The sequence below is a fragment of the Lissotriton helveticus genome, chromosome 2_1, assembly GCF_964261635.1.
Source record: "Lissotriton helveticus chromosome 2_1, aLisHel1.1, whole genome shotgun sequence".
Taxonomy (NCBI): domain Eukaryota; kingdom Metazoa; phylum Chordata; class Amphibia; order Caudata; family Salamandridae; genus Lissotriton; species Lissotriton helveticus.
The window spans coordinates 2,132,929,306-2,132,956,562 of NC_136059.1; the positions used below are offsets into that span (position 1 = coordinate 2,132,929,306).

Sequence of the window (27,257 nt, forward strand, 5' to 3'; positions counted from 1 at the left end):
CCATCGAACCGTGAGCCCCCAGGTTCTAGAGTCAGCTGCCCTGGCCGCTACGCCACACCTCTTCCTGGATGTTCTGCACCCTCCTCATGAGATGCTTATTTATGGCAGCATAGAGTGTTCTTGTAGTCTAGGTTGCTGGCGGCAAGAGCGTGGGTGGTGATTTTCCACATGCTTAATGAGCGCTATTTGAAAATGGTCTTTGCATTTCAGTATGAGGAAGCATAAGGTACTGATGGCATTCACTTGGGCTGTGATGCGGAGTTTGCCGTAAAGGGTGAGCCGAAGGTTCTTGGCTAGGGTTATTTAGTTCGGAGGCAAGTCTAGATAATTAGCATTGATACCACTGTGTGTATATCATTCCACATTTCATAACCTGTGGTAGACCTTAATTGAAATGAATTATGATCAGTCCCAGTGCGAGTAGATATAGTTAAACAAGAGTATCACAGGGACTACTGAATATATGTGGTAGGGGAGAACCAATTTATGCAGCAAAGTAGACTAAATTATGCAGGAAAAAAAGGCAAATTAGGTGGTGTAATGCAGCGACATTTTGTGATAGTTTTACTTCATTATTTTGTTGTGCTTTTTAAACTTGCCAACTGTTTGGGCTAGGTTGCACCTCATTAATACAAGCTTAACACACAAATATAGCAATAAGAAACTGAAAGGCGAACAGTCCGCCTTTGCCAAGTGTCTTCAACTGCGCTACAACATGTATTACAAACGCTAAGCTAGGATTTCTTTTAAATCTGCAAATTAGGCAGCAGAAGATAGACTATGTGGCAAATGGACAAAATCCATAATTTTGGGGAAAACACCACAGCCTTAAGACTGCATAATTCCCGTGGCACAGAATAGAACTTGACAATGTACAATGTACAGTAAGAAGATATCAGAATAAAAAATGCTCACATTTGTAACTCTGTCAAACCGGTGAGAACAAATTCAGCTCAACACAATATCTTACTTGAGATGTCACAGTTATTTACTTCACCTCAGCATCTGGCAAAAAAGAGACCAACACGTTTAGCACCCAATTCAAAAGATAAAATGAAACGTTTGTGTAAGTTTACTATTTTTTGGTTTTTATTAATTACACATTTAATTTTAAGAATAATATTTTTTAGGACTGTGGAGAATCTGCACTTGTGACAGATACAACGCACATAAACAGTTAGGACTGTCCTTTCTGCAGCATCTCTGGAGTCGGCAAAGTGCTGTTAGTAAAAATAAACTTTTAGTTTGTGAATAAAAAAAATTCGTAAACTTACACAAAAGTGTATGTTCACCTTTGTGAAGGCCCTTACTCTATTTGGGATTGTAATTCCACATTCATTCTTATGGGACATTTAGGATTCACTCACCCTAGTGGCTGCTCATCCAATGAGGCATGCACTGCTACTATCTGAAGAGTATAATGCATGCCCCATCCTACAGTATATATCTGCGTGTATCTTATACAAGCTAAAATATATAAACACTCTCAGAACCCCCACACAGACCATAATTCAGGTGCAGAAGGCCGTTCACAGGCCTTGGCCCTGGTGTCACTGTACCTGCTGCATCAATGACGGGTTAACCTTGGTCCCCACTCTCCCAACTAGAGATAGGGACCCACTGAAAGCTTGATCTGTGCTTGCGCCTGAAGCCTGGCTCTGACTCAGCTTGAGCCACTCTTCGAACTTTGAGTCCATATCGAGTCAAGCTTTCATGTACCTTTTGGCTGCCACCCTCAATCTTCCCAGGATTTGACATTACAGCGATAGCTTTCAACTCTGGAACAGAACAAGCTAGCTTTGAGTCTCTGCATTGGATAAGCAGCCTGTGATTCTGGGTAAATCTTCAGTGACTAGAAGAAATGAATGTGATCTTGTGTAATGTAACTGGTGTTCATGTAAACTGCACAAAGAGGTAAACAAGCATTTGCAATGCAATAGGTCTCGCATTTATGAGAGTTTGAGCTATTGGCATTGTAAATGGCAATGCCTTTTATTTATGTGTTCTTTTCAAAGCAGATAAATAAAAGGCATTGTCATTTACAATGGCAATAGCTTAAACTCTTGCAAATGCTGAAGCTATTGCACTGCAAATTTGTGCTATACAAATTTTAAAAAGCGTTAGGAGAGAGCATGTCCGACAAAGCGATTTGAGAAACTAGTGCTCCGAAGCTGTAAAGAAATCCTACCAAGCAACAACACACATAACAGTGGTGTCGCAATGGGAGGTTACAAAATGAGACAAGGCGGTGCTAAGGAGGGACTACTAAGCCTTTTGACCAATGAACAGTCACAGTTTCCAGTGGACAGTGACAAGCCAATGAAAATGTGGGCGGAGTGTGGGCGCATCTTCAAGTGCCTACCTCAATACAGCATGCCTCGCAGAGCATCACATGCGCTGCCCAGGCTCGACCTAAAAAACTGTGGAGGTCGACATGTTTATGCCATTATCAAACCCCTTAATAAGACATTCGTTAGGACAGGCTCACCATCTCTGCTTAACAATCGGCAAAATAAAAACAGAATGACTAATGGGTACAAACAGGGCTTTTATTGGGCCGGGACAACGGTGCTCAGCACCAGCATTTCTAAAAAGCAGGTGCTGACACATGTCCCTATTGTGCTCTCCATTTTTGCCCTCACCCTCAGGGTGAAAAACAAATCTTAACTCTGTTGCAGTGCCACCATTAACTGCGTTTGAGGTACCTTCAAAGAGACTAGTTATAGTTCTTTCACAGTCTCACTATTTCAGAACTGAAGGATTCTCATTGTTATATACAATGAAGCCATAGATGTTGCTTATGTGCCTTATACTAACAACCATTGATAAAGCTAATAGCCCTGGCTTGTTGTATGTAGGTGCAATGTGACTTGTATTATATATCTGGTTGCAATTACAGAAGCAGCAAATATACTAGTCATGGGGCGCACTATGCTAACCACAGATTTTTTGCTTATGTGTTTTTAAGCCACGCCCTTAATTACATTGGCTGCACCCCTGTGAAAGACCCCCACGTTTTTCATCCCACTTAAAGCCTTGCCTGGGTAAATCTCGCATCTTAAGGAGGGTATTTGGAAGATGTCAGGTGTGATCCTTTAGGGACCAAGAACTATTAATGAAATCATGAAAGCATGTATGGTTCCAGCCTCACTGCTAGGGGACGATGAACCATCCCCAGCCGGCGGCTTCTCCATGCAAGAGGGAACCACAACACTCATTCCAAACAACGCCCCCTGCTTCTGGTTCTGTAGTGCTCAGTGTCCAGGTCGTAAGAGTCTGCTTTAGGGTGTGATGTGCAGAACTTTTAGGTACACGGCCATGTTAGTTCAGCAAATGCAGTAGACAAGAAGTGAATAAAAGGGACCTGCACCTTCCGAAAGGCCTCTCATTCCTGATCTACAGACATAGACAACGTGTCCGTGGGCGTTTAGTTGCTCCCGGATTCCATAGGGCAGTCTTTCTGTCCAGGTTTTTTTTGTCCATGCTCCACAAAGACAGTATATTCTGATGCGGCGCACGCTGCACTGACACCATTGTTGGCACCTCACAGATTAGAGTGGAAATGTTTGTTGCTTTGGGAGGCCATCAGTGTACACACTGGAAGCGTAGGCGCTGCACCTCACAAACAGCATCTATGTCGTCAAATGCACTTTTCCACCAGTACCAGGACTGTTTGGGACATTTCCAAAGGAGGCGAAAAACAGCTGGGTGTTTCCGCAGACACCCCAAGAACACTGTTGCACTCCTGTGATCTCCCGTGTGCCCCAGTATTCAACCGAGCCATGCTCACATACCAATTCAAGGTGATTTTCACCACTGTAGGCAGGGCACAAGTTCTAAAACAAGAGATCAGCGAGTCATGAGCCAGGAACTTAAGCATAGAAACGAAATATATAGCTGTGGCAGAGCTAGACTATACCTCGGGCACTGCAGCAAGTCTATACACTCGACCGGAAAGAGAAACAGGTGTGCACATTCGTGCATGATTTAACATGGGCACCACGCAGGCAGCCAACAGGCGTAGAAAACATTTGCCATACCTCACACCACGCCTACCAGTTCCAACTGGCATAGGTTTCGCTCTGGCACACCTCAGGACTGATACATTGCCTGCCAATCCGGGCGGAGGGAGGTGGACAAGGGTACAACTGTGTGTGACGGATTTCTTCTTACTGCACATGGCTAACACAAACACAGACGGAAATATTAAACTGGAACACAACACAACGCACGCACACGCACACAATGGTGCAAACATGCCACAGTAAACTCCGTCTTACCTGAAAAGGAGGAGGTGCATGGCAGCCTCGGGGGCAGAGCGGGTTTGTCCGTGGCTGCCCATGATAGAAGAAGAGCCCCTTCTCCTGCGACAGACCCCGGCACAGCCTCTATCCTGCCTCCAATAACGGGAACTACTGGTTCCCATTCCCAGAAGGAAGCGGGCCGCGCGCGACCGTCACGTGACTTGGGGGCGCGCCCACGGGCGAAGACAGCAGCAGCCGGAGAAGGGCTGCGCGTGAGCCGGGGGATTTTGATTTATTTATTTATTTCATTTATGCATTTTTATATAGCGCGGACTTTACCCGAAGGCGTCAGAGCGCTTCACATTAGGAACAGAAATGAAACATAATGAGAAACATTACAAAAAAAACGGAAGTCAGGCACTTTTGCCTAAGACGGGGGCAGGGCCTGCAATCCAGCAGGAAGTCCCGCCCGCCGCCACAGCCGCCGCCGCCGAGGAAGAAGTGGAGCGATGAGACACTGAACACGCCGAAAAGAGCCCGGTAAGTGGTGGGGATGGGGGTCACGCGCGTGTGTATGTGTCTGGAGTGCGTGTGTGTGACTGTGGGGGAGGGGGGTGTGTGTGAGCGAGTGTCTGCCGTGTGCCTGCGTGTGCATGCGCTCGCCTGTGTGTGCGCATGCAGAGGGGGGGGGTGGGGGCTGCCTATATGTGAAGCGCTCTGATACCTGATTCGGTTCGGGGCTGGGAAATAAAAATAAAAAAAATGCTGAGTTACTCTGCGCATGCGCGGGTGAGACGCGCGCTCCCGCGGTCAAATCCGACACTGGGAAAGCTCGTGACACTTTGGTGTCCACTCTCCCAAATACGGATAGCATTAGTTGGCGAGCTGACAGCATTCATGCTTCGCATGAATGCTAACGTCAGCTCGCCCTAAAAACAAAGTATTAACATAAAAAAGGAGAGACAAAGAGATAGCCATTTAGTGGCTGGTTTATACAAAGTGAAACTTAAAACCTGGATAAATTGAAGCTTCCCCATTTAAATTGTGTGATCTTGGGCAAATATTTTGTTTCACCAAAACTTGTTTTTCTTTATATTTGTGCAAGAAAGTACATTCAAAGACATGAATCAGGAAAACCCCTATACAAAAACCTATTGTGTTTAATTTAATAGATTAATTTTGCTCTATACTAATCCGGGTAAAATACATTGGTGACGCCCGCTTTAGCTTAAGATATTTACAGTTAAAGTGCGAGTGTGGCGATTGTAACCAAAGTAAATTTAAGAGAAAAAAAGCGTGCAGCCGCCATTTTTTCTCTTTATTTACTTTGGTTTCAATCGCGGCACTCGAGCTTTGGCTGTAAACATCTCAATCTAAAGCACGGGTGTCTCGATTGCTTTAAAAGTGAAGAAATATATATATTTTTTCTATTTCTTTAATTTTGAAGCAATCAGGGCACCCGCGCTTTAGCTTAAGATGATTACAGGTGTGCTTCGATTGCTTGCAAATGCTTGTTTGTTTTCCATCACCCTTCCTCGAGTAGTGCTTGATCTAAATGTAGGATGTATATAGTAAATTGGCAGAATATTAAAAAAACAGGAATGTGGCCGAACTAGCGTGGTTAATTGGATCAAGAGGGAAATATTTTTAAATTCTTGAAAAGTGAGTTACGGGATCCTGCACGCACGCACAAAGACAATCTACCTTTCAGTGTTAACAGAGGGAATCACCAGTGAAGAAGTTAGTGCACACTATAGTTTTTCCACCCTGTAGTTTTTCCTCTCTGATTGATCTCCCTATTCCAAGGTTTGCAGGGAGAACTTGTGTCTGGTTTTACGATGTGGTAAGCTAGGTGCTGTTGCTCTTTCTGGCATATCTCCCCAGTGCACATCCCTCCTGGGGTTACATTGAACCAATTTTAAGACTAACCTCTGCTGAATCAGCGACGTCGGCATCGGATCCCATGGTGTTGGCAGAGTGGGACGGAAGGTTTGTGTATTCACTAGGGAGATGTTTTTTACTGTGATTTTGGCTTGTCAGGTGGGCTCTCAAAGACACGGATCAAGGTTCTCAACACATTGTGAGCACGCAGGCATCAAGAGAACAGATGCAAACCACGGAACATAGTTAGGATCGGGTCCCTACAAAGCAGTGGTAGTTTTCATTGTTTTAAGAAAATGAGTCATAAATTCAAGCACTAAACACAAGGCAGCAGCTGCTTACAGATTCTTTCTTGCGGATCAGCAGCAGAAACGTGGCTTCTAACGTATTGCACTTGTGAAGCCTTGTGTGGAGCTCGTCAATCGGGAAAAATAACTGCAGAATAGTAAATCTGACAGAAAATGAAAAAAAAAAAAAGGAGACATCGAAGACTCATGAACTTATCTGCTGCTGCGAACCCTGGAAAAACACATGCAGTTTTTATAGGCAGCATGTAGGGGTCAAGAGGGGTATGCGTTAAAGGTCAGATTTGATCAGATGCGCTAAATAAATATCAGGCCCTTCTCTGGGTCACCCATATGAAGGATTTTAGCGGTTAAGGGATACATTTAAACCATATTATGCCAGTATCATTTGTTACAGCATGGTAGGAGTTTGGAGGGGGCTGGGTGGTTACCACAAAGGGTGTTCTATTAAATCTAGATGAAAGCAGTCCACAAACATTGTCCAAAATATCCTAGGATATAAAAAACACTTACAGGAGGGGGTATATTTTTGGAGGAACCATAGAAAATAGTACATTTTATTACACAATAATCTGAAAACTTCATAAACTAGCATTTGCAATGAAATAGGTTTCACATTTGCGAGAGTTTAAGCTATTGGCATTGTGAACAACAGTGCCTTTTATTTATCTGTTTTGAAAACCAACACACAAATAAAAGGCATTGCCATTTACAATGCCAATAGCTAAAACTCTCGCAAATGCGAGACCTATTGCATTGCAAATGCTTGTTTCAATTAGGGGTGGGGGTAAAATAAGAAACACAACAGTCAATCACCGATTAACAACATGTCACTCTAAATATAATCCTCGTTTGTGCGGTGCAAAAATCATTTGTAGGATCTCATGCCATTTTATAGGGTTGCCCTAGGCGCCAAAAGGAATGTAGATCTCCCACATTCTTCTTCTACTGTTTTATACGATCCAAATGCCAAGAGTCGGTATACACCTCGAGGCCATAACTTGATTACGGATGCGGTCAATTCGGAATACATGCTTGCATAGCAGAGATCGAGGATAAGGAAAAACATGCTGCAGCAGCGACTCCTCCGCTATGCAGTCACGTAGCAGGATCACGCAGAAGTACACAGCACCACTTTAAGTTTGCCCCGCCTACCGATGTCAAAAGTCTCTCCATTTTTGGACTTCTCCAGTTTGTTCCATTAGATATCCCAAATTTTAACAGCTATATTTGGCGTCTTCGAATTACGGAATTCATTCAGTTATCTGCATTTTGGTAGTTACATTTTTTTTATTTGAGACATGCACAATTCCACATGCATCTAATTGATAAACGATCATTCACACTTCGATGTTTGCAGGGTTTCAGTACCATAACAGGGAGGGGGATTTGATAAGTTAAATTAAAACAGCTATAACACGACCAGCGTTGACCGCATCATAGTTCGTAATGAACAGGCGCCACCCGCGCCTAGGGGAGGGGCTCCCTTAGTTGCGCCACTGGGCTGAGCCTCCTCAGGGGCCCCCAGACAAGCAGGGCCGTTTCTAGGTGTTTTGCCGCTCTAGGCGAGAATTTAAAAATGCTGCCCCCTCCCTTTTACCCGTTCCAACGTCCATTGCTTAAATCCTTACAAAACATACGTAGTATAGTTTAAAAAGACAACATCCCTGAACAAAGAGCAGCAGTACACGTTTTATAAACTAAAATAAGGAAAAGAGTTGATAAGGATCACATTAAAAGTTTTCCACTCCAGTCATCAACCAGGTATTGCAGAACCTCCAAGAAAGGTGCACTTCCAAACCTGGGAAAAACAATGCTGTTCAAAGAATGACAAGAAAAAGAAAGTAGTGCTTCACTGGCAAACTCTGCAAAGTAGCACTAATGTGTTTGGTTGATAATAAAACCAATCTGACCACTTTGCCACCACTCTGTAATGCTTTATTTTGTTATTTATTTTTCGTACTTTGCCCCTATTTTTCTCTTGGCCCCGTGGCTGCACTTTGGAACAGAAACATGTTTCTTCCAACTTTGGATCCATTTTACAGGGGAACGAATGAAGGAAAGTAGAGGAAACAGATGGTAAGAGAAGTTTATTCAAGCTGGTTTCACAAGCTTTATGCGTTGAAAAGGCAGGTCTGTGAAATATTTGGAGAGAGAAATGTAATGAACTGCTTCTTAAGTGTGGTGAATACACCAGTTAGCTACATTAACCACACAACTAGAGATGTCCCCGGGGCCTGTGGTGGAAAGGGCGGCAATGTGGAGGGAACTTTCGATGTCCCAGCAGTGCGGTTACAGGAACCTAAACTCTGTTCAACTGAAGGTATTTCTTTGTCAAGGGCACCCATAGTATTTATTGGATAGATCAATATTGAAGAACTGGGCTTACCTTGTGCCTTAGGTGTCGGTAACTAGCGCTTCCTTATTTTGAGTGTTGAGGGAGACACAAGGGGCCAAGAGGGGGGCCCAGCCCATCCTTGTCCGACCGCAGAAGGACCCGGTTTTAACTGAGGCACTTGCCTGGGCATGTTGTGCGCACGTCGTGCGCCTGCAGAGCCTGGCTCACTAAACTGTGCTTGCTGGTCATTGGCGCCTTCCTCCAGGGCTTGTGCTGACTGCTAGAGCGTAGTCCCTTAAGCGGCCCCTTTTGAGAAGCAAGTATGGCGGGAACAGGTTGAAGGATGGTTTTCAGCAAGTGAGGAGCTGTGAGAGAGAGACAGAAAGGAAGGGAATAAGAGGAAGAAAGTGAGGGGGCAGCTGACAGTAGCAGAGCAGAAAAAGTGGACACTTCAACCAGTGATCTTACCTTAATACACATGCTGGGCACCTAGGGAATCCCACGCGCAACAGAAGCAGGCTGCAGGGTAGGCCAGTCCTTGTCTTGACGTTCCTGACTCTGCCTCTCTCGAGCTCCAGACAACAGCACTCCGGGTCTACTGCGCGCCCGTGCCAAGGCAAATGCAGGGATTCAAACGTGGAAAAAAAACGATGACAGACCTGCCCCTTGTGAGATCATTGGTCCATTCTCTCTGGGGGCAGGCCAGAAACAAGACAAGAAACAGGGACGTCGAAGTAGCGCGTTCGCGCTATGAATGATTGACGGCCCTGATTGTTACAGACATCTGAGGGCACCGCGGAAACCACAAATTTTGTGCACATAAGGGCAAATGTCCCAACTTCCTTTTGCCACCCTAGCCCTTTTGCCACTCTAGGCGGCGGCCTAGTCTTGCATAATGATAGAAACGGCCCTGTGGACAAGGAAGGGGTTGGCTGGCCGAGGTGATGTCATCGTGAGGCACGGTGCAAACGAAACTTAGCAGAAATGAAACTTAGCGCGAGTATTTAAGGCTGTGCTGTGCCTTGAGGGGTTTCATCCTCTTTGTCTCTTTGGACCACAGCCTGGCCACAGGAGCGTCGACGACAGGAGCAAGGTTTCCAGTTGTCGACGGGCGGATTGTGGTACGGTGGGTTCGGGGGGGGGGGCGTGGCGTAGTGTCGTACTAGTCTAGGATGCAATAACATCAAGGTTGCTACATATGGGTCGAAGGAGTGTGGCTCAATTGTCAGAGCGGTCGCCTTTGGCCTGGGAGACCGGGTTCAAGCTTCAGTTTAGGCGGGAGTAAAAGAGCCGGGGTTATTGATGAACGGTATATATATTCTTGTACCTTATAGCAGCCGCTTTGCAATCTATATATATATATTTAAGTAAGCGGTACGCGTGGGAGGTGTCTGCGTGGGTAGGAGGTTATTTGCCTTACTGGAGTCAGTACTAGTCTAGGATGCAATAACATCAAGGTTGCTACATATGGGTCGAAGGATTGTGGCTCAATTGTCAGAGCGGTCGCCTTTGGCCCGGGAGACTGGGTTCGAGCTTCAGTTTAGGCGGGAGTAAAAGATCATGGGTTATTGATGAACGGTATATATATTTTTGTACCTTATGGCAGCCGTTTTGCAATCTCTATATATATTTAAGTAAGAGGTACGTGTGGGAAGGGTCTGCGCGGGTAGATGGTTATTTGCCTTACTGGAGTCAGGGCGGCCCAAGTTTTGAAACTTGTTCCTGGGTGGCCAGATGGGTAATGCGTCCGACGTATATCAATCGGAGGATCGCGGATACAAGTCCATTCATGGGCACTGCACTAACGCGAAAGCGCCTTGTAGTTGGAAGTTTGGTGTGAGAGGCCTGCAGTGTGCATCTTTTTCACCTGGTTGATTTCTACGCATGGTTGGCGTTATGCGATATGTCCATATGCTTGTGTAACAGTTGAGAGTTTTTTTGTGAGAGGTCTACAGTGTGCTTCTTTCGCACCTGGATTATTTTTGGCGCATGGTTGGAATTATGCGTTATGTTCATTGCTTCGTGTGAGTCTTAAATGTTGCCTAGATGATCTTCCTGCACCCTATCATGCCTTATTTACTTGTCGTACACTAGAGTTGAACATTGAAATAAATGTAAGGGCATAATGCCACCACCAGCAACAGGTTGCTCGAAGAAGCTGGAACAAGATCACAGCCGACCAGCTCGCCGCCTCCCTGAGCCAGCACCCTCCCACCAGCTCAGCGAACCCCAGCCAGGCCGCCGACAACCTCACGGAGTGGATCAGCAGCTGCGCGGACGAACTCGCCCCACTGAGGACCCCGCCCAGCAGACCCAACAACAAGAAGGCCCCATGGTTCACCGACGAACTCAAGAGCTCCAAAAAGAACTGCCGAGCCCTCGAGAAAGCCAGGAGAAGGGAACCAACACCGGACAACATGACCACCCTCAAGCTTGCCACCCGGAAACACCACCAACTGATCCGCGCCACCAAGAAAACTGCTTTCAAGGACCGGCTGGACAACAACGCACACAACTGCAAGGAACTATTCAACATCGTGAAAGAGCTCTCCAACCCCAACGCCGGAAACAACGACATCACCCCATCGCAAGACCTCTGCAACTCCCTCGCCTCCTACTTCCACAACAAGATCGCGGCCATTCACAACAGCTTCGGCGCTCAACCGACGCACGCCACGTCCGAACCACCGCCCACCACCACCATCCACGCCTGGACTCCGATCAGCACCGAAGACACCGTCCGCATGATGAACTCCATCCACTCCGGATCTCCAACCGACCCCTGCCCTCATCACGTCTTCAACAAAGCCGACGCGGTCATCGCACCCCACCTGCGGGACATCATCAACACCTCCTTCGACACCGCCACCTTCCCAGAGAGCTGGAAGCACGCCGAACTCAGCGCCCTACTAAAGAAACCTACAGCAGACCCCACCGAACTCAAGAATTACCGCCCCATCTCGCTCCTCCCGTTCCCAGCCAAAGTCATCGAGAAGACCGTCAACAAACAGCTGGCCGCCTTCCTCGAGACGAACGGATCCCTCGACCCCTCACAATCTGGCTTCCGAGCCAACCACAGCACCGAGACCGCCCTCATCGCTGCCACCGATGACATCCGAGCCCTGATGGACAACGGAGAAACAGCGGCCCTCATCCTCCTAGACCTCTCCGCTGCATTCAACACTGTCTGCCACCGCACCCTAGTGCAGCGCCTCAGCAACGTCGGAATTCAGGAGAAGGCTCTGGAATGGATCATCTCCTTCCTCGACGGAAGAACGCAGAGAGTCCGCCTACCACCTTACAAGTCAGAGGCCACCGAAGTCATCTGCGGCGTCCCTCAAGGATCCTCGCTGAGCCCCACCCTCTTCAACGTCTACATGAGCCCCCTCGCGGCCATCGCACGCCAACACAACCTCAACATCATCTCCTACGCTGACGACACCCAGCTGATCCTCTCCCTGACCAACGACCCCGCCGCCGCCAGAGCCAACCTTCACGAAGGGATGAAAGACGTAGCCGAGTGGATGACGACCAGCCGCCTGAAACTGAACTCAGACAAGACGGAAGTCCTCATCCTGGGTTCCTCACCCTCCGCCTGGGACGACTCCTGGTGGCCCCCCGCCCTGGGCACCGCACCCAAACCAACAGACCACGCACGCAACCTGGGATTCATCTTGGACTCCTCCCTCACCATGACCAGACAAGTCAACGCCGTCGCCTCGTCATGCTTCAACATCCTGCGCACGCTACGGAAGATCTTCCGGTGGATCCCCACCGAGACCAGGAAGACGGTCACCCAGGCCCTCGTCACCAGCCGACTGGACTACGGCAACGCCCTCTACGCCGGAACCACCGCGAAGCTCCAGAAGAGACTCCAGCGGATCCAGAACGACTCTGCCAGACTCATCCTCGACATCCCACGACACAGCCACATCTCCGGACACCTGAGAGACCTGCATTGGCTCCCCGTCAACAAAAGAATCACCTTCCGTCTCCTCACCCACACACACAAAGCCCTACACGACCAAGGCCCGAGCTACCTCAACAACCGCATCAACTTCTACGCTCCCAAACGCCACCTCCGATCAGCCAGTCACGCCCTCGCCGCCGTCTCCCGCATCCGAAGAACGACAACAGGAGGAAGGTCCTTCTCCTACCTGGCCGCCAAGACCTGGAACTCCCTCCCTCCCGACCTGCGCATGACCCAAGACCACCTCTCCTTCAGGAAGAAGCTCAAGACCTGGCTTTTCGAGCAGTAGCAGCACCCCCCCCCCCCCCAAGCGCCTTGAGACCCTCCGGGTGAGTAGTGCGCTCTATAAATGTCTGTGATTGATTGATTGATTGAATGCTTAAGAGGCGGGCTGTGGAAACAGGGGCGAACAAAGGGTTCAGCAGACCCTAATCTAATTTAGGAGACAGGGCCCCCAGGTAAATGGGCCACTCACACTGCAGGATCCCAGCGCCCATTGCACATGTGGTACTATTAATAGACACGCCCGGCATTAGGAATCGCGCTCTTTGCAGACGGTTGGGCTGTTACAAAATATATTTGCACTTCTGCCCTGCGGTTTACCTAGAGTACTGTTTAAATTATTAAAGCCAACTCAAGTTAATAAGTACGAGCAACAAGTCAAATTAATCCTGTGGTCAGATTACTTTGCTCTACAATTGATTTATGATACTTCCATAGGCCCAGCTCTCAAACTGTGTTCAGTTCCTGCATAATGAGAATAAAGGTCGTGGACACTTGATTTATGACTTTTCCGTGAGCGCGGCTTACAAACCGGGTTATGTTATGGTGTGGCGGAAATAAACGTAATTGGCACAAAGGTGAATAAAACAATAGACGACTCAGTAGAGCTTGTTTCAGCACCCACTTTCTTTTTTAATATTTGCATTTACTTCTCTAAACCGATGCAGTTCAATAGTTGTGAAATTCCGGGTGGGCAGGCTTCATAAAAGATGGGTTATCACAGTAGTGCGCGAGAGTGCATAACGACATAAGACTTTGAATACCCCAACGGTCCTCAAACGTAGGAATATAATTTCAGTAATGTATGGCGAACTCACTGCCATGCATTCTCGGTGCCTGTTCAGATACACGAGTCCTTACATAAGTTAACAGATGCGCATGTACAGAGCTACGGAACCTTGAGGTTGTTTTCTAGTCTGCTCAACACATATTAAGGTTGTCATATCTTAACATAATTGCAAAAAACATAGTTCTTTTTGGCTAAAATTTAATGCATGGGGAAGGTTACATAATCTGCAAAGTGCGCATTTATTATCAAATTACTTTAATTAATGCCTGGTTGCGTCACCGGGCTTGATGCAAAAACATATAGTTGTTCTTGGCTACAATTTAATGCCTGTTACATAATCTGCAAAGTGCGCACTCATTATCAAATTACTTTCATTAATGCGTGGTTGCCTCACCGGGCAAGATGTAGTAGTGTATTAATGCATCCATCGTGGGGCCCCATGTTTGACCTCTTGGTCACGTATTCAACTCCCGGCGGGTACACTTAGCCTTTCATCTGGGCACAGGTAGGCAAATGAACACAATTCAGTTGGAAAATGAGCATTGGGTATTTTGCGCCAAGATTGGAGGGGGAGAGAGAATGCACAGCGCAAGTACAAGGAATGCTTGGTGGCACTCATATGGATGGGCTGCTGCAACCTGCTAGTGACCCCTTGCCAGTTGGGATAGTGGTTTCAACGGTTGCAGCCCTGAGGCACTTCATTTCTTTGTTGATATGTGCAGAGGGTCTCGTCCACACGGGTTGTCCGTGTACAGTAAATCTTTTGTTGCAAGTGGAAATAAAGTTTTCCTATCATCTCAAGCAGCTATTGCATTGGTAGGCAATTTTGAATACTATACGGTGCGGGTTTTAGGCTGCCGGGGTATAAAGTGGGGATCTACACCATTCGCTAATGTCCCCATAGCTCTATTAGAGGTCATTTGCCTTCGCATTAGTGAAAGTCGGAGGTTGGTATGGCAATCTATAAAAGGGAACCAACACCGATAGGGGGTGCAACTGGTTTGGGCTGTTCACGTTGCATTTGTCATCTATCCATCTGTCCAGAATACAGAGTTAGAATTCAGGCCTAGCGATAGTTACGGTTACCTATGTTGCGGAGTTCACAAATGGGTAATGGCACAGGACGAATCCTATGTGCGGAATTAGGGAGGAGGACTTGGCTCTCTGTGGCACTTACCATCTGCGGGCTTTGATATTTTTGACATTAAAAAGTTGACAACGCAGTGAGGTTGCAGGGGGCTCAGCCAGCATCACTTAGGTGGCAAGGGGACAACCCCCACCCACCACCCTTTCTCTAAGGGGAGGGTTGAGGGGCTGCTCATCACTTGATCATTTCCCCGGGGTGGACGATCCAAACCTCTTGCAGTACATACTCACTGGCAGGTAGAAAAAGAGGTTACATGCCAATGACGGGTAATGATTTATTGTTGACATAATCCGTACCCCTTTGGGGAAGTGATAATTGGGGGAAGTGATAAGAATTCAATCAATTGTTGGATAGATTTATGTATTGCCAAATATGTATGTGCAGAGTTTCTCTTTCCCTTTCAGGTGTCAGCAGTCTTGTGGGAGGCTGATGGTATACTCTACAATTAACAAGGAGTGGGCTTGGGGAAAGAAATGCATTTAAAACTTCACCTCGATACTAGGTAGCCCTTTCTTTGTAACATAATCAACTCACAACTTGGGGAGTTGTGTCAGCAGTCCTTGGTAAGAACTGATGGTGTCAGGCACATTTAACATAGAGTGCACTTTGGAAAGGAAACAAAGTTCAAATGCTCATCCGCGTACTTTGTAGAGCTGTAGTGGACGTTGTTTCATGGCCTTGATGTAACAGGCCTTGTCCGCTCATCCTTGATTGTATCAAGCAGTACAGTTTCCAGATGTGAGGCTATCAATTTGGCTACAAGTAAACAGCTGCCTTTAACAAGGAACATGGAGTGGGCCTGTACAGTAACAGCGCATACCACTAACAATGACAACTTATCTCTACTGAATGGCTAAGTATATTTTATGCAGAGTTCTGTTTTACGTGTCGGTTAGGGTTAGCGGTCCTTGGTAAGGACTGCTGGTGTTTAATACACCTGGCATTAAGTGGCAATTGTGAAGGAAGTGCCTTTTTCTAAAACTTCATTCCACTAACATGTAAAGCTTTATAAGGCTTTACTTAATTTCCAAATGTTTATCTACAAAGTTTCTCCTCCCCTTTTTTAAGGTTCCAAATATTATTCGCGGGTATGCAATACACTTAGCATTAAGTGGGCATTGGGAAGGTAATTCCTTTTTCTAAAAGTGCATCTCACTACCATGTACAGCTTTATAAGGCTGTATTTAATAGCCAAATATTTATCTACAAAGTTTCTCTTCCCCTTTCTGAAGGGTCAGCGGTCCTTGGTGTGGACTGGTGATGTGCAACACAATTTACACAGAAGGTGCCTTAGGAAGGTAATGCATTTTAAAACACATCCAGCTAACCGGTAGCTTTGGGACATTATCCACAGGCAATTAGAATTGCTAACAAATCAAGCAACATTAAGGTTGCTTTATGCAATAGCCAACAATTAAACACACATTTTTCCTTTCTTGTTATGTGGCTGTAGCTATAGTCCTTAGGAATACTGTCCGGTATGCTCATGGCAGCCCTCCAAGCAGGGATTCAATGGGGCTTGCAGCCAAGATGGGATTTAGCCTTCTCCATACTAATGGGTATGGTCTTGTAATATGCGGCCCACAAAACTCGAAACGGAGCCATAATAACACCGCAAACAAGGAGCACCTGGGAGGTGACAGCTACTTAGCATGCATTGTTATCAAACTACATCGCTTGGTAGCGAGTTAGCGCTCTTCATAAAGTGGCCAACAGTAACGGTATGGGGAGGGGATCCTCATAGTTTATTACTAGGAGTCCCCTGTGATCAGTTATCCCGGTGGCAATGCTTCCTTTGATGAACAGTAAGGGCAGGCACCCACATTTCTTCTGCTCCAATGCCCACGATTCATTCATAAGTGTCGGTCCATGTAATAACTTAGTGCACAGTACGGGCTTTCTCTAATGCCAAATAAGAACTGCCCTGTCCCGTACTTAATACCCCCCAAGCATCAACTACAAATACAGTCATTACACCCAAACCTCCACCAGCACCCCCGAAAGGGATAAGTGTTAGCCAACCAACAGCTAACTGTAATAATGCAGCCCCAGTTACAAGGAAGGATCAGAATACCAAACAAACTAGTGTGACTATGGTGGGCCACCCTCTAAACCCTGTGAATGCCCCAACCTCGGTCCAACCGTTGCGGAAAACAGCTAGTCAGGTTCCTTCCCGCATTAACCTTCCACCAGAGTGCGGGGCCTATGTCCTTGTTCTAGTTAATGTTTCCAAATTAAGGAAGGACCAAGAGGAAACTCCTATATCCCTTAAAAATAAAACCTTACATTGGTTAATTGCAAACTGCAACTATCCCATAGAAGGTGCAAGGGAGATCATGAATACTCAGAGAGTGGGTTGGATAGGCCCACTAAGAAAAAAGTTCGAGGGTGATTGTGTTACAATTAATTTAAGAACCCACAATGGGCAGAGAAAACTCTAGCAAATGCCCCACTACCCTCAACACATGAATTCAACACCACACTCCTTCCACTAGGCTATTTTTACAGACACTTAATACCTCCTAAACAAGTTATGATGAACAACCCCATCACTACTCATCAAGATTTGAATTTTGGTGCGAGGATGAAATCACCGCTTTTCTTACAAAAACAGGACCCTGGCCACTTTAATGGCCACAATTGGCGGAATCAGATCCCAATGTCAGCACCCTTTTCCCACCCCCGCATCATCATTTTCAATTCTCAAACATGCACCAATATAACGGTAGAGATATGTCTTATCCTGCTTCTGACCTTTATGACCTCCACCAGTTTCAGCCATTAACTGAAGTAAGGTCAATGTTCAACATTCCTACACATAACCGATTTGAATATTTTTCTAACTTGGATGAACAGGATTGACTGGTTTCAATGCCTAACATGGATATTCCTAGCCAAGCCACAGTCAGCATACAAAAGGAATATCCAACATTAGCCATAGACCACCAGGTTTTGGATGGCACACTGGAAACTATGGAGCCGGTGCCTGCCAATTGTAATCTCCCTGTTGTTGTTAACACGACTTTTGAGGAAGCAGGGAGTGCTGGGGTAAGGCCAGGCAAATGTTGTAATATCCATGGACTATCAATCCTAAATTGGAATGTCGCAGGATTAGAACCTAAGCTCTTGGACCCTGCATGGATGGAGATAATTAATGACGCGGATATTCTTATGTTTCAAGAAACATGGGCTGTTGGAGATTTATATATTGAGGGCTACCACTGTTTCAGCCTAACTTCACCTAAACCGAGTTTCGGCCGAGCAGTGGGTGGCCTATTTGTTGGAATTAAGATCCTTGCAGGCGGTACAATCAGAAACCTGCAGAATGATGGTCCTGTTAATCCCAATATCCAGTTTCTAGAATATAAGTTGAAGTCAAAGACCACAGTTTATTTAATTAACTTTTATAACAATGACTTTTATAATGTACCGAACAAGAACTTTATGGCATTATTCAAGGTTTTAAGTACATTGGAATGCTCCCTTTCAGTAGATAACAAATCAGGTATTTTAATAGGGGGCGATTTCAATGCAAAATTAGCAGTGAGTGTTGGATCAGGAAATCAGATCTCCTCTGATCCAGCAGAGCGCAGGGGTTCAGAATTGTCCAAATTACTCACTGAATTTGATTTGGCTGACGCCTTGAGAATAGGACATAACTCTGCTTCCCCTTACGTTCCAACGTATATTGGTAGGGACAGTAGTTCCACTATTGATTATGTATTTACGTCACCATTGTTGACTGATTGTATAGTTAAAACTTCTGTGATACATACATCCTTTAGCGACCATAATCCTTTGGTTGTAATTTTGGATCTTGCCCCAAGTCCGATTTTTGCGAAACTTAATGGTGCAAGGGATATTACCCCATCAATTGATGGCCTTCGTTTAAAATGGAGGGGAATAGATTGTGGGGCTATCTTAGATAGCATACAAACATTATACCCACATTTGACTGACTCTTGTTTGTTCCCAAGCGATAATTGTGACCAACTAATTGCTGATTTCGAAGTTTTGTGCTCAACAATTAAAAATCTCTTGTCAGTCCCATTACCCAAGGAAGGCACAGAGCCAAGGTGGTTTGACTCATCTTGCTCTTTGGCAAACAGAGAATTAAGAAAGGCCCTCCTTACAAAACCAAGGTGTAAAGCTACCGTTCAATTAGCTAGGAAAAATTACAAAGCCAAAATACTTGAACGGAAGTCGAATTTGCTTTCGGAACAATGGGACTCTTTGGTAATCAGCGCAAACTTGGGTGGCAGTGGCCCGTTTTGGTCTGCCGTTAGAAAAACGAGGGAAATGGGAAAGAAGCTCACCCAAATTAGCTGTAACATAACAAGTGCAGCTTGGGAGACCCATTTTTCTAGAATTTATGCTGCCCCCCCAGAGGAGCATTCTCCTCTTATTCCTGACCAATCAAGTGGTTTACAAATTTTGGAACATGAAGTTAAATTAGCTATAAAAGAAAGCCTGGGAAATAAGGCGCCCGGACCTGATGGCCTGCCCATTGATATTATTAAATATGATGCCGATTTGTGGACACCCATATTTCTTAGTATCTTTAATAGCCTTCCAAAAACAAGCATGCCGTCTACATGGGCAACCAGCATTATTGTACCAATCTATAAAAAGGGAGATAGGGCGATAATTTGCAGGGTCAGACCTATCTCCCTTTTGGACAATACGCTAAAAGTATTGGGTCGCATAATATACCACAGAGTACTGGAATGGGCAATTGACACTGACTTTTTAGACCCCTGTCAGATGGGGTTCCGTAGTGGGGTTGGAACTGTGGAGCAATGCCTAAACCTAAAATTAATAATTGACAAATATAGTATTGCCCGCTCATGCCCCACTTATCTTGCGTTTATGGATCTCTCATCTGCCTTCGATCTTGTGAATAGATCGAAGCTTTGGTCTATCCTCTCAATTAATGGTCTTGATAATACCCTTGTAAATTTTTTAGCCTATCTCCATACCGACCTGAAAGCACGGGTACGTATTGGGGTGGGTGGAGAGGTATCAGGAGCCATTGATATAGGAAGGGGGGTGAGACAGGGGTGCGTTTTAGCACCCCTGCTGTTCATTATTTATATTAACGGATTATCCACCTGTCTGAAAAAAGTCACTACAGATGTTCCAGTTATTTTAGGGAAACTACTTCCAGCGCTTCTATACGCAGACAATGCGGTGCTTATGGCCCGCACCCCTAATGCTCTTCGTCTGCTTGTAAATAGTTTTGTAAATTTTATGGAGGATCTAGACCTGAGGGTAAATTTAAAAAAATCTTTTATCATGTCCTGTGGCCCCGGCAAAAGGAAACTCAATACTGTTCAAATAGGCACAGATAAACTGGAATCTGTCCCTAGATTTCCTTATTTAGGGTTGGTTTTCGCTGCGAACGGCTCGTGGAGTGGGCATTTGGCCCACGCCACGAGCAAGTTCTCGAAAGCCAACAACTCTGTCTTGAGTCTCCCTCGCCCAAAGAGAATAGGTGCCACTAAGGCTATTTTAAAGATTTTTAAACTACAGTGCTCACCTGTTGCCACGTATGGAGCAGAGGTATGGGGATCAGGACACAGCCTCTGCATCCAAAGGGAGGAAAATCGCTTCTGCAGAAAAGTGTTGGGCGCACCGATCTCCTCATCCAATTTTATTTGTCATAATGAATTAAATTTACCACACATAAGTGATTTTATCAGAGCAAGACCGGCACTGTTCTGGATTAGAATCTGGAGGAATGATGCTGCTGCTCTCACACAAAACATTATAAAAGATTGCTTAAGTTGTGCACATGGAATGAAGATCCCATGGTTCTTGGAAGTATCCAAATCACTTAATGAAGTTGACAGAGGTACCCTGTTCAACGATCCCATGACAATAGAACCAAAGGACAAAGATGAGGTCAAACATGCACTATATGCACTTTATAATAGTGAAAGGATAAGAAGCGAATCACAAAAATCAAGTGTCAGTAAATATATAGGAAATGGACTGTGTAGTCAAACTCTGCCACCCTATCTCTCCCTGCCTATGACTGGGTGGGAGCGATCATTACTGTTCCGTTTAAGGGCAGGCACTGTAAAATTTATGCTGTCTTTTCCTCTGGGATATTGCCATAGTGCTGACTCTATCTTATGTCCATGTGATGGTGTGAGCTCACAGGATGATTTGCACTTTTTATTTTTTTTGTAAATTTTATCTTAAATTCATCAAATGGTTTTTAACTCCGTATTTTAAAAAATTCAGACCATTGTCACTTAAAGACTCATATTGTATGCTAATTGCTTTGGACAGTGATGAATTAACTTTTCGTACGACCTCTTTTTTAAGATTAGCTATACAAGTACGTAAAACTATGGAAAATCCCTGAATATAGTAACTAGTTTGATCTGTGTCGCAATGGGAACGTAGTATAATGAATTGAGGTATACTGTATTGTCACTGTATGGAATCTAATGTCATATGTCATGATTATTATTTGCATGTATATATATTATTATTATGTGTTGTAATTTTGATCGGTACTTTTATGAATTTTAATGAATTCGAATAAAGGTCTTTTGAACTTGAACTGCCCAGTGTGCCGATGCGGTATGCAGTGCCCGCTGTTGGTTCAGCGGTCAGACTTATTGTTCAGCAAACTTCTCACAGAAACGGGGGGGTATGCCTCAGGTGGAACCTGGGAAAAAGGCTGTTGCACAGCGGAGGTCTCAAGAAGTATATCCTCCACTGATGGACATATGTTGTGGTAGGAGCTGGGGTGGCTCCTGTCCAATAGGAACAATTAACAACTTGGTCAAAATGATTTTTAGCAAAGTCCAACAATAAGCGCAAATGGCTCCCCTTGTCTAGTCAGGATTTTGACGTTGTTCTATAAAACTAAAACTGTCAGGTATTGTGGAGCTCGGTCAGCGTTCAGGATGGAGGGTGAGTACGCCGGGGAGCTTCTCACTCTGTGGCGTAGTGCTGACAGTTAACAACAAAAAGGGATGCACAACAATGGAGGTGCAGCCATTCAATGGACCCCAGGTGGGGGTAGATTCCATGTGTGCAGTGGGTCGGTGGGGAGGAGGGACTGACCTGACGGTAGTCCTGGACTCTACTAAAATTAAAGTGTAATGTCATGCCTAATTCCCTTACTGCCGTTGACATGTTGATGCAGCTAAAGTGTGATGCTGTGAATAACTCTTATATATCCAAGAAGGATACTTTTGAGGTAAATTACTTGGTTTGATGTAAATAAAAAACTACGCCGTGGACAACATATCCTTAATTCTGAGAGTTCTTGGGAGAAGTGGGCGGTAAGGTGACGGGGTATTTGGGGAGGAGGGAATATCACGTTGTAGGCATACTAATAGTACCTGAATTCCAACGCGAGCAGCGGATGGCCAGCGGATGGGCGTGTATAAAAGATAATCTGTACTTGGTCCGCACGCCACAACAAGAAAAGGAATTGACAAGGAAAGCCCTGTCCAATGAGAATGCAGCAAAGAAGAGCGACAGTGATACCAAGGGATGGTAAGGTATGGGTGGGTTACAAGCTCACTACTGAACAGGAAAGTCTTGCAAGTGAGAGCGCATGCTCTCACAAGCTCTACCTAAAGATTACATATTTGAATTTGGACCACTGTTCCGATATATAGGACTATGGTGTGCATAACTTTTACCTACATTCTGAAAGTAAGGGGGACCATGGCCTGGAAATACAAAAGAATCACTAACTATGGGAAGTTGTTTTGCAACTCTTTAAACTAGTGACATATCATACAGGTGAAAGCCAACAGACTTCGCTAGACCCAAGAAAAACACAGTTATTAATTGCTTGATGAAATTCTAACACTTGGTGCGAGACCTTTCTGTGAATCCTATAGCAGTCAGCAGTTACTGGGCAGTGTACAATTTCGTGAACCAATGTGTGTCCAGGGCCCGGGTTTTGCCAGAGTCTGTAATATGGGGCAGAGAAAAAAAAGTTTCTTCAGTTGCCTGGGGCCATACCTCAATGCAAATGATGGAATGCCCCGTAGTGATTAAACTGATGCAAAATGTGCAGTATACATGATTAATACACGTAGTCCCTTTACTCTCCAAAACTTACTCTGGAAGGAACTTTAGTTGTCGCTACAGACAGCTTTAACTGCCTGTTGCGGGAGTTCTTGTCATCAGTACATCAAAATAAAGTATAGACAGAGTAGGCTTTAGGTAAGCCCTCTTCAGCTACTGACTGTCGTGTTTTTCATGGCTGCCATTGCATCGATCGTTGTCTGCAAAGACCATGGAATTTGGAGGATGGTTACATAAAAGTAATTTTGTTAAATTGTAGATGCAACAGGACCTGTTGGTGGAATCAGAGTGTCACTGTGTTTTTTAATGGATTTCCTTTGCTGGCACAATGGCATTTTAACAGCAGGTTTAGGACTTTACAGTTTGCTGCTTGGATGCCTTTGAGAAAATGCTACTTTTGGTGGGGTCTCCCTCATTTTTTTGATTAACTTGTATTTGCTAGTGTTTAGCCTCTGCACACAGGGCCAATGCTGTTCAATTTCTAGTGTATGGACTCTGACCCAAACATGTAAAAATTGGCTACTCCCCGCTAGGTAGAGTTAACACTCCAATACGGCCACCTATATGCAGGGTAGAAACTGCTTCCTTTGCATAGAAAATTAGATATCATGGATTGTGACATTTATTGTGCATCCACTAGTGTAACAAGTAAAACATTGCTTCAAGCCAACCTGGCTGACTGCTACCATGTAAAACCTGCAGTGCGATCTGTAAAAATAAACCTTTTTGAGAGGTAAAGTCCTCCCTTTTAAACATTATTTAGTCACCCTATCAGAACCCCATTCATAGGACCACGGGGAAAACAGGGTTTACAGGGCCAACAAGTGTTCAAGCACTGTAGAGCTATCTGGAAAGCAAGTTCCCCTGGGGCCCCTGGTGCCTTCTGACCTGAAATCTGTCTTACCCACACCAGCAGGATCCGAGCAACTAGTGTATCTGAGTGAGCTCCCTTCGCAGGGGATGAAACAGCAGGCCAGGCTCAGGTGGCTTAGCTCAGTTGTCCCCAACTTCCTTCACACACTGTCCTGCAGCAGCTGGGGGGTGTAGGGGGGTGGGTGGGGTGGGGGGGATGACGGGGTTCTCAATGTATCTCTGATGCTGGGTAAGTTCCTCGGTTCATCCCGCAGGTGGGGGTTCAACGATCTTGGTACTGGGCCTCAGTAACAGCTCAGGCCAACTAGGGCCACCATAACACCCTCTTTCCTCTGTCAATGGTCTCGACTGGACAATGCTTCTTGCTTGGTCCCAGTGGCAATGGTATACAGGGTCACAGTTCCTCAGCTGAGCAAGGCTCTGGCACAAACGGCACAGCAGCATCATGGCGGCCCGACCTGGCATACGGGTTCGCTGATTTGATACCACACATGGGCTACAGCCCAATAGGCACGGCATCAATCTGCACGGCGCCCCACCTGACTTACGGGGTAGCCGACTTAAAAAAGCAACAAACCGTTCAATGCCGCAATGGTAACAGCTCACTTCATGCCAGAACTTCTCTGGCACACAGGGGTCACCGAATGTTCCCAGCACGCAGGTAATGACCCAATCAGTGGAGCAGCCGTCTTCTCACACCTCGCTACAGGGATCCACTCAATAGGATTCCTCCACTGGATTGCACTCCCTCCAGTGCGCTCCTCTTCCTCATAGGGATGACTGGTCTTAGAAAGCAGACAGGCACTGGTGCACCAGGCTACGGGGCAGGTGGTCCCCTAAGCTACCTGAGAGCCAAGCATGCCTTGGCGCCCATTCCTGGTCACAGGCAGAAATCTTGCAGCGCTTCTCCTTCTCAAACAAACCCGACTGGCTGCTTGACAGTCGACAATTTCTGGGGTCTCAGGCTAGACTTCTTATAGTCTATTTCCAGACACCAAATGTGATTCAGAGTCTGAGTCTTTTAAGTTTGTTAGGGGCCTGATTCCTTTTGAAGTGCCCTCTCCTCTTTTCTCTCTTACTCCAGAAACCAATCTATCACAGCAGGAGCCTCTCCAAATCCGATAGCCCCACAACACAGTCTGTGGGAGTGATTAGAGGTTCCCACCTTAATTTCAGCTACAGTGAAATGTTTATCAAAAGGTTACCCCAGGGCCCCAGCCCTACACTTCTATGTATTGTACCATTCACAGACACACATAAAACCATCATATCCATATATAATGTAATGTATGGTACGGAGGATTTGTAGAGTGCAGCTTGTCCCACCGTGAGAGTATCTAGGCGCTGAATAGGTGTGTGGTGAGGCTGGGCCAGAGTACAGGCAGTCTCAATGGTCCCGCAAGAAGACTTATTGATAAGCCAGGTCTTTAGTTTCTTAAGGAATTCAAGAATTAAGGAGGAGGCCTTGATAAGTTGGGAGATGACATTATAGAATTTGGCAGCTTTGTATGAGAATGACAGGCCTACCGCTTTGCTTCTGTGGATGCAGGGTGTGCGTGTGCGGGTGAGAGTGAGAGTGATACTGAGAAAGGTTGACTGGTGGGTTGGTTGAAGTGAAGCCGGTGATTGAGATATGCAGGTACCATGTTGTGTAGTGACTAGAATAAGTGTGTGACAAGTTTGAACTGGCACACTTTTGTATAGGGAGCCAGTGGAGCTCTCTGAGGAGTGGCGTAAGATTGGCGTGGGAGGTAGAGGATGCATCTGGTGGCAGCATTTTAGATGGTCTGAAGTCTAAGAAGAAGTTAGGTTAGGATGACAGGGTACAGTGTGTTGTTTTGGTCCAATCTGCTTCTAATTAGGCCCTGCGTGATGGTACGTCTGGTGCCAAATGGGAGCCATTTGAAGATTTTACGTACCATGCGGAGGATGTGGAAGCATGCAGAGGTGACTGCTTTGACCTGGGACATTATGGTGAGGCTGGAGTCCAGAATGCAGCCTAGGTGCCTAGCGTGGTTGTTGGAGTGGGTGTGGGTCCAAGTTGAGTGGCCCACCGGGTGGAGTCCCAAGGTGAGCTCTTATTCCCAAAGATCAGCACTCCAGTTTTGTCAGTGTTGAGCCTGAAGCAGTATTTTTTTCATCCAACTGACCATGCTTGTCATGCATTGTTTGAAGTTTGTCTTGGTGGTGTCAGTGTCGTCTGAGAGGGAAAAAATGAGCAAGTGTAGTCAGCGTATAAGATGCTTTTGATTCCATACGATCTGATTATGTTAGCCAGAGAAGTCATGTACATGTCAAAAAGTGTGGGGCAGAGTGATGATTCATGTGGGACTCCTAGATGCCGGTGAATCCATCACATTGTGTCCACGCAGGGATTGGCAACCTGTGGGTTTGGACTTCTTAGGCTCATACCTTATATTACCCAGCCACATCAGGTACTTCATGGTAATGATCGATCATCTGTCGAGATGGATTGAAGTAGAACCAGTTTGTGAGCCTACCACAAGGAAAGGGATTGATTGTTTTCAGAAACTTTTTGCTAGAGAATGGATTCCAGGAGAGATTATGACTGATAATGGCGTTCAGTTTACTTCTGTAGAAATGACTTCATTTTTAAACAGATGCGCCATAAAGCATGCAAGAATACCACTATATCATCCCCAAAGTAACTGGAAGGTAGAAGAAAAGTGCTCACCCATTCATAATCATGGCATCTAAAGTCGTCTCTCCTCGTTCATCAGGGCTGCCGCCAAAGCCCACAGAGCCGTCACACTGGTCGATCTCACACTGGCCACAGCCCATCTCCACTGCATCCAGCGAAGACCCTCCGGACTGCAAGATGCTCCATGCTGAATTCAATGCCAACAGAAAGAAGCTCATATCTTGCAAGTTTACTAAATCATTGAAAATAATGATACCAATCTTTTGGTGCTTTACAACCAGCAGAATACGTTGGGGGGAAAAAGTATAACACTATCAATTAAGTTTTTGTTTTCACTCTCCAGTCTTTCTAGGCACAGACCAACAAGTGGAGAAACAGAAATGATGTAAACGCAGGACTGCAAAATTGAAATAGTCTACTGAAAATACACTGCACACCATTTATTAAAATATAAACCTGGCTTCTTTTCAATTAGAGAATTAAAGGCTTAACACAAAGAAAGGCTAGGAGGACAGCATTATTTTACCATTTCAGAACTACAGCTTAAATTAAAACCGTGCATTTTTTAACAGGTTTCGATAATAACTATGCTAAAGTACAGGCCATTTTATTTTGGATTTGAATGTCAAAGGTCTAGCACTTGGTACAACATGGTAAGAGTACATGTATCTAGGCTCCAAAACATTTGGATGAGGCACACG

At 45.6% G+C, this 27,257-nt stretch overlaps 1 protein-coding gene across 1 annotated transcript in view; it reads right to left on the reverse strand.

The window, feature by feature from the left end:
* Positions 1-27,257, reverse strand: part of AGA (aspartylglucosaminidase) — a 311,611-nt gene that overhangs the window by 256,559 nt on the left and 27,795 nt on the right. The window contains exon 2 of the mRNA XM_078677092.1: positions 26,590-26,743. Within this exon, the coding sequence (XP_078533218.1) occupies positions 26,590-26,743 (154 nt within the window). The remainder of the gene's footprint in view (positions 1-26,589; positions 26,744-27,257) is intronic.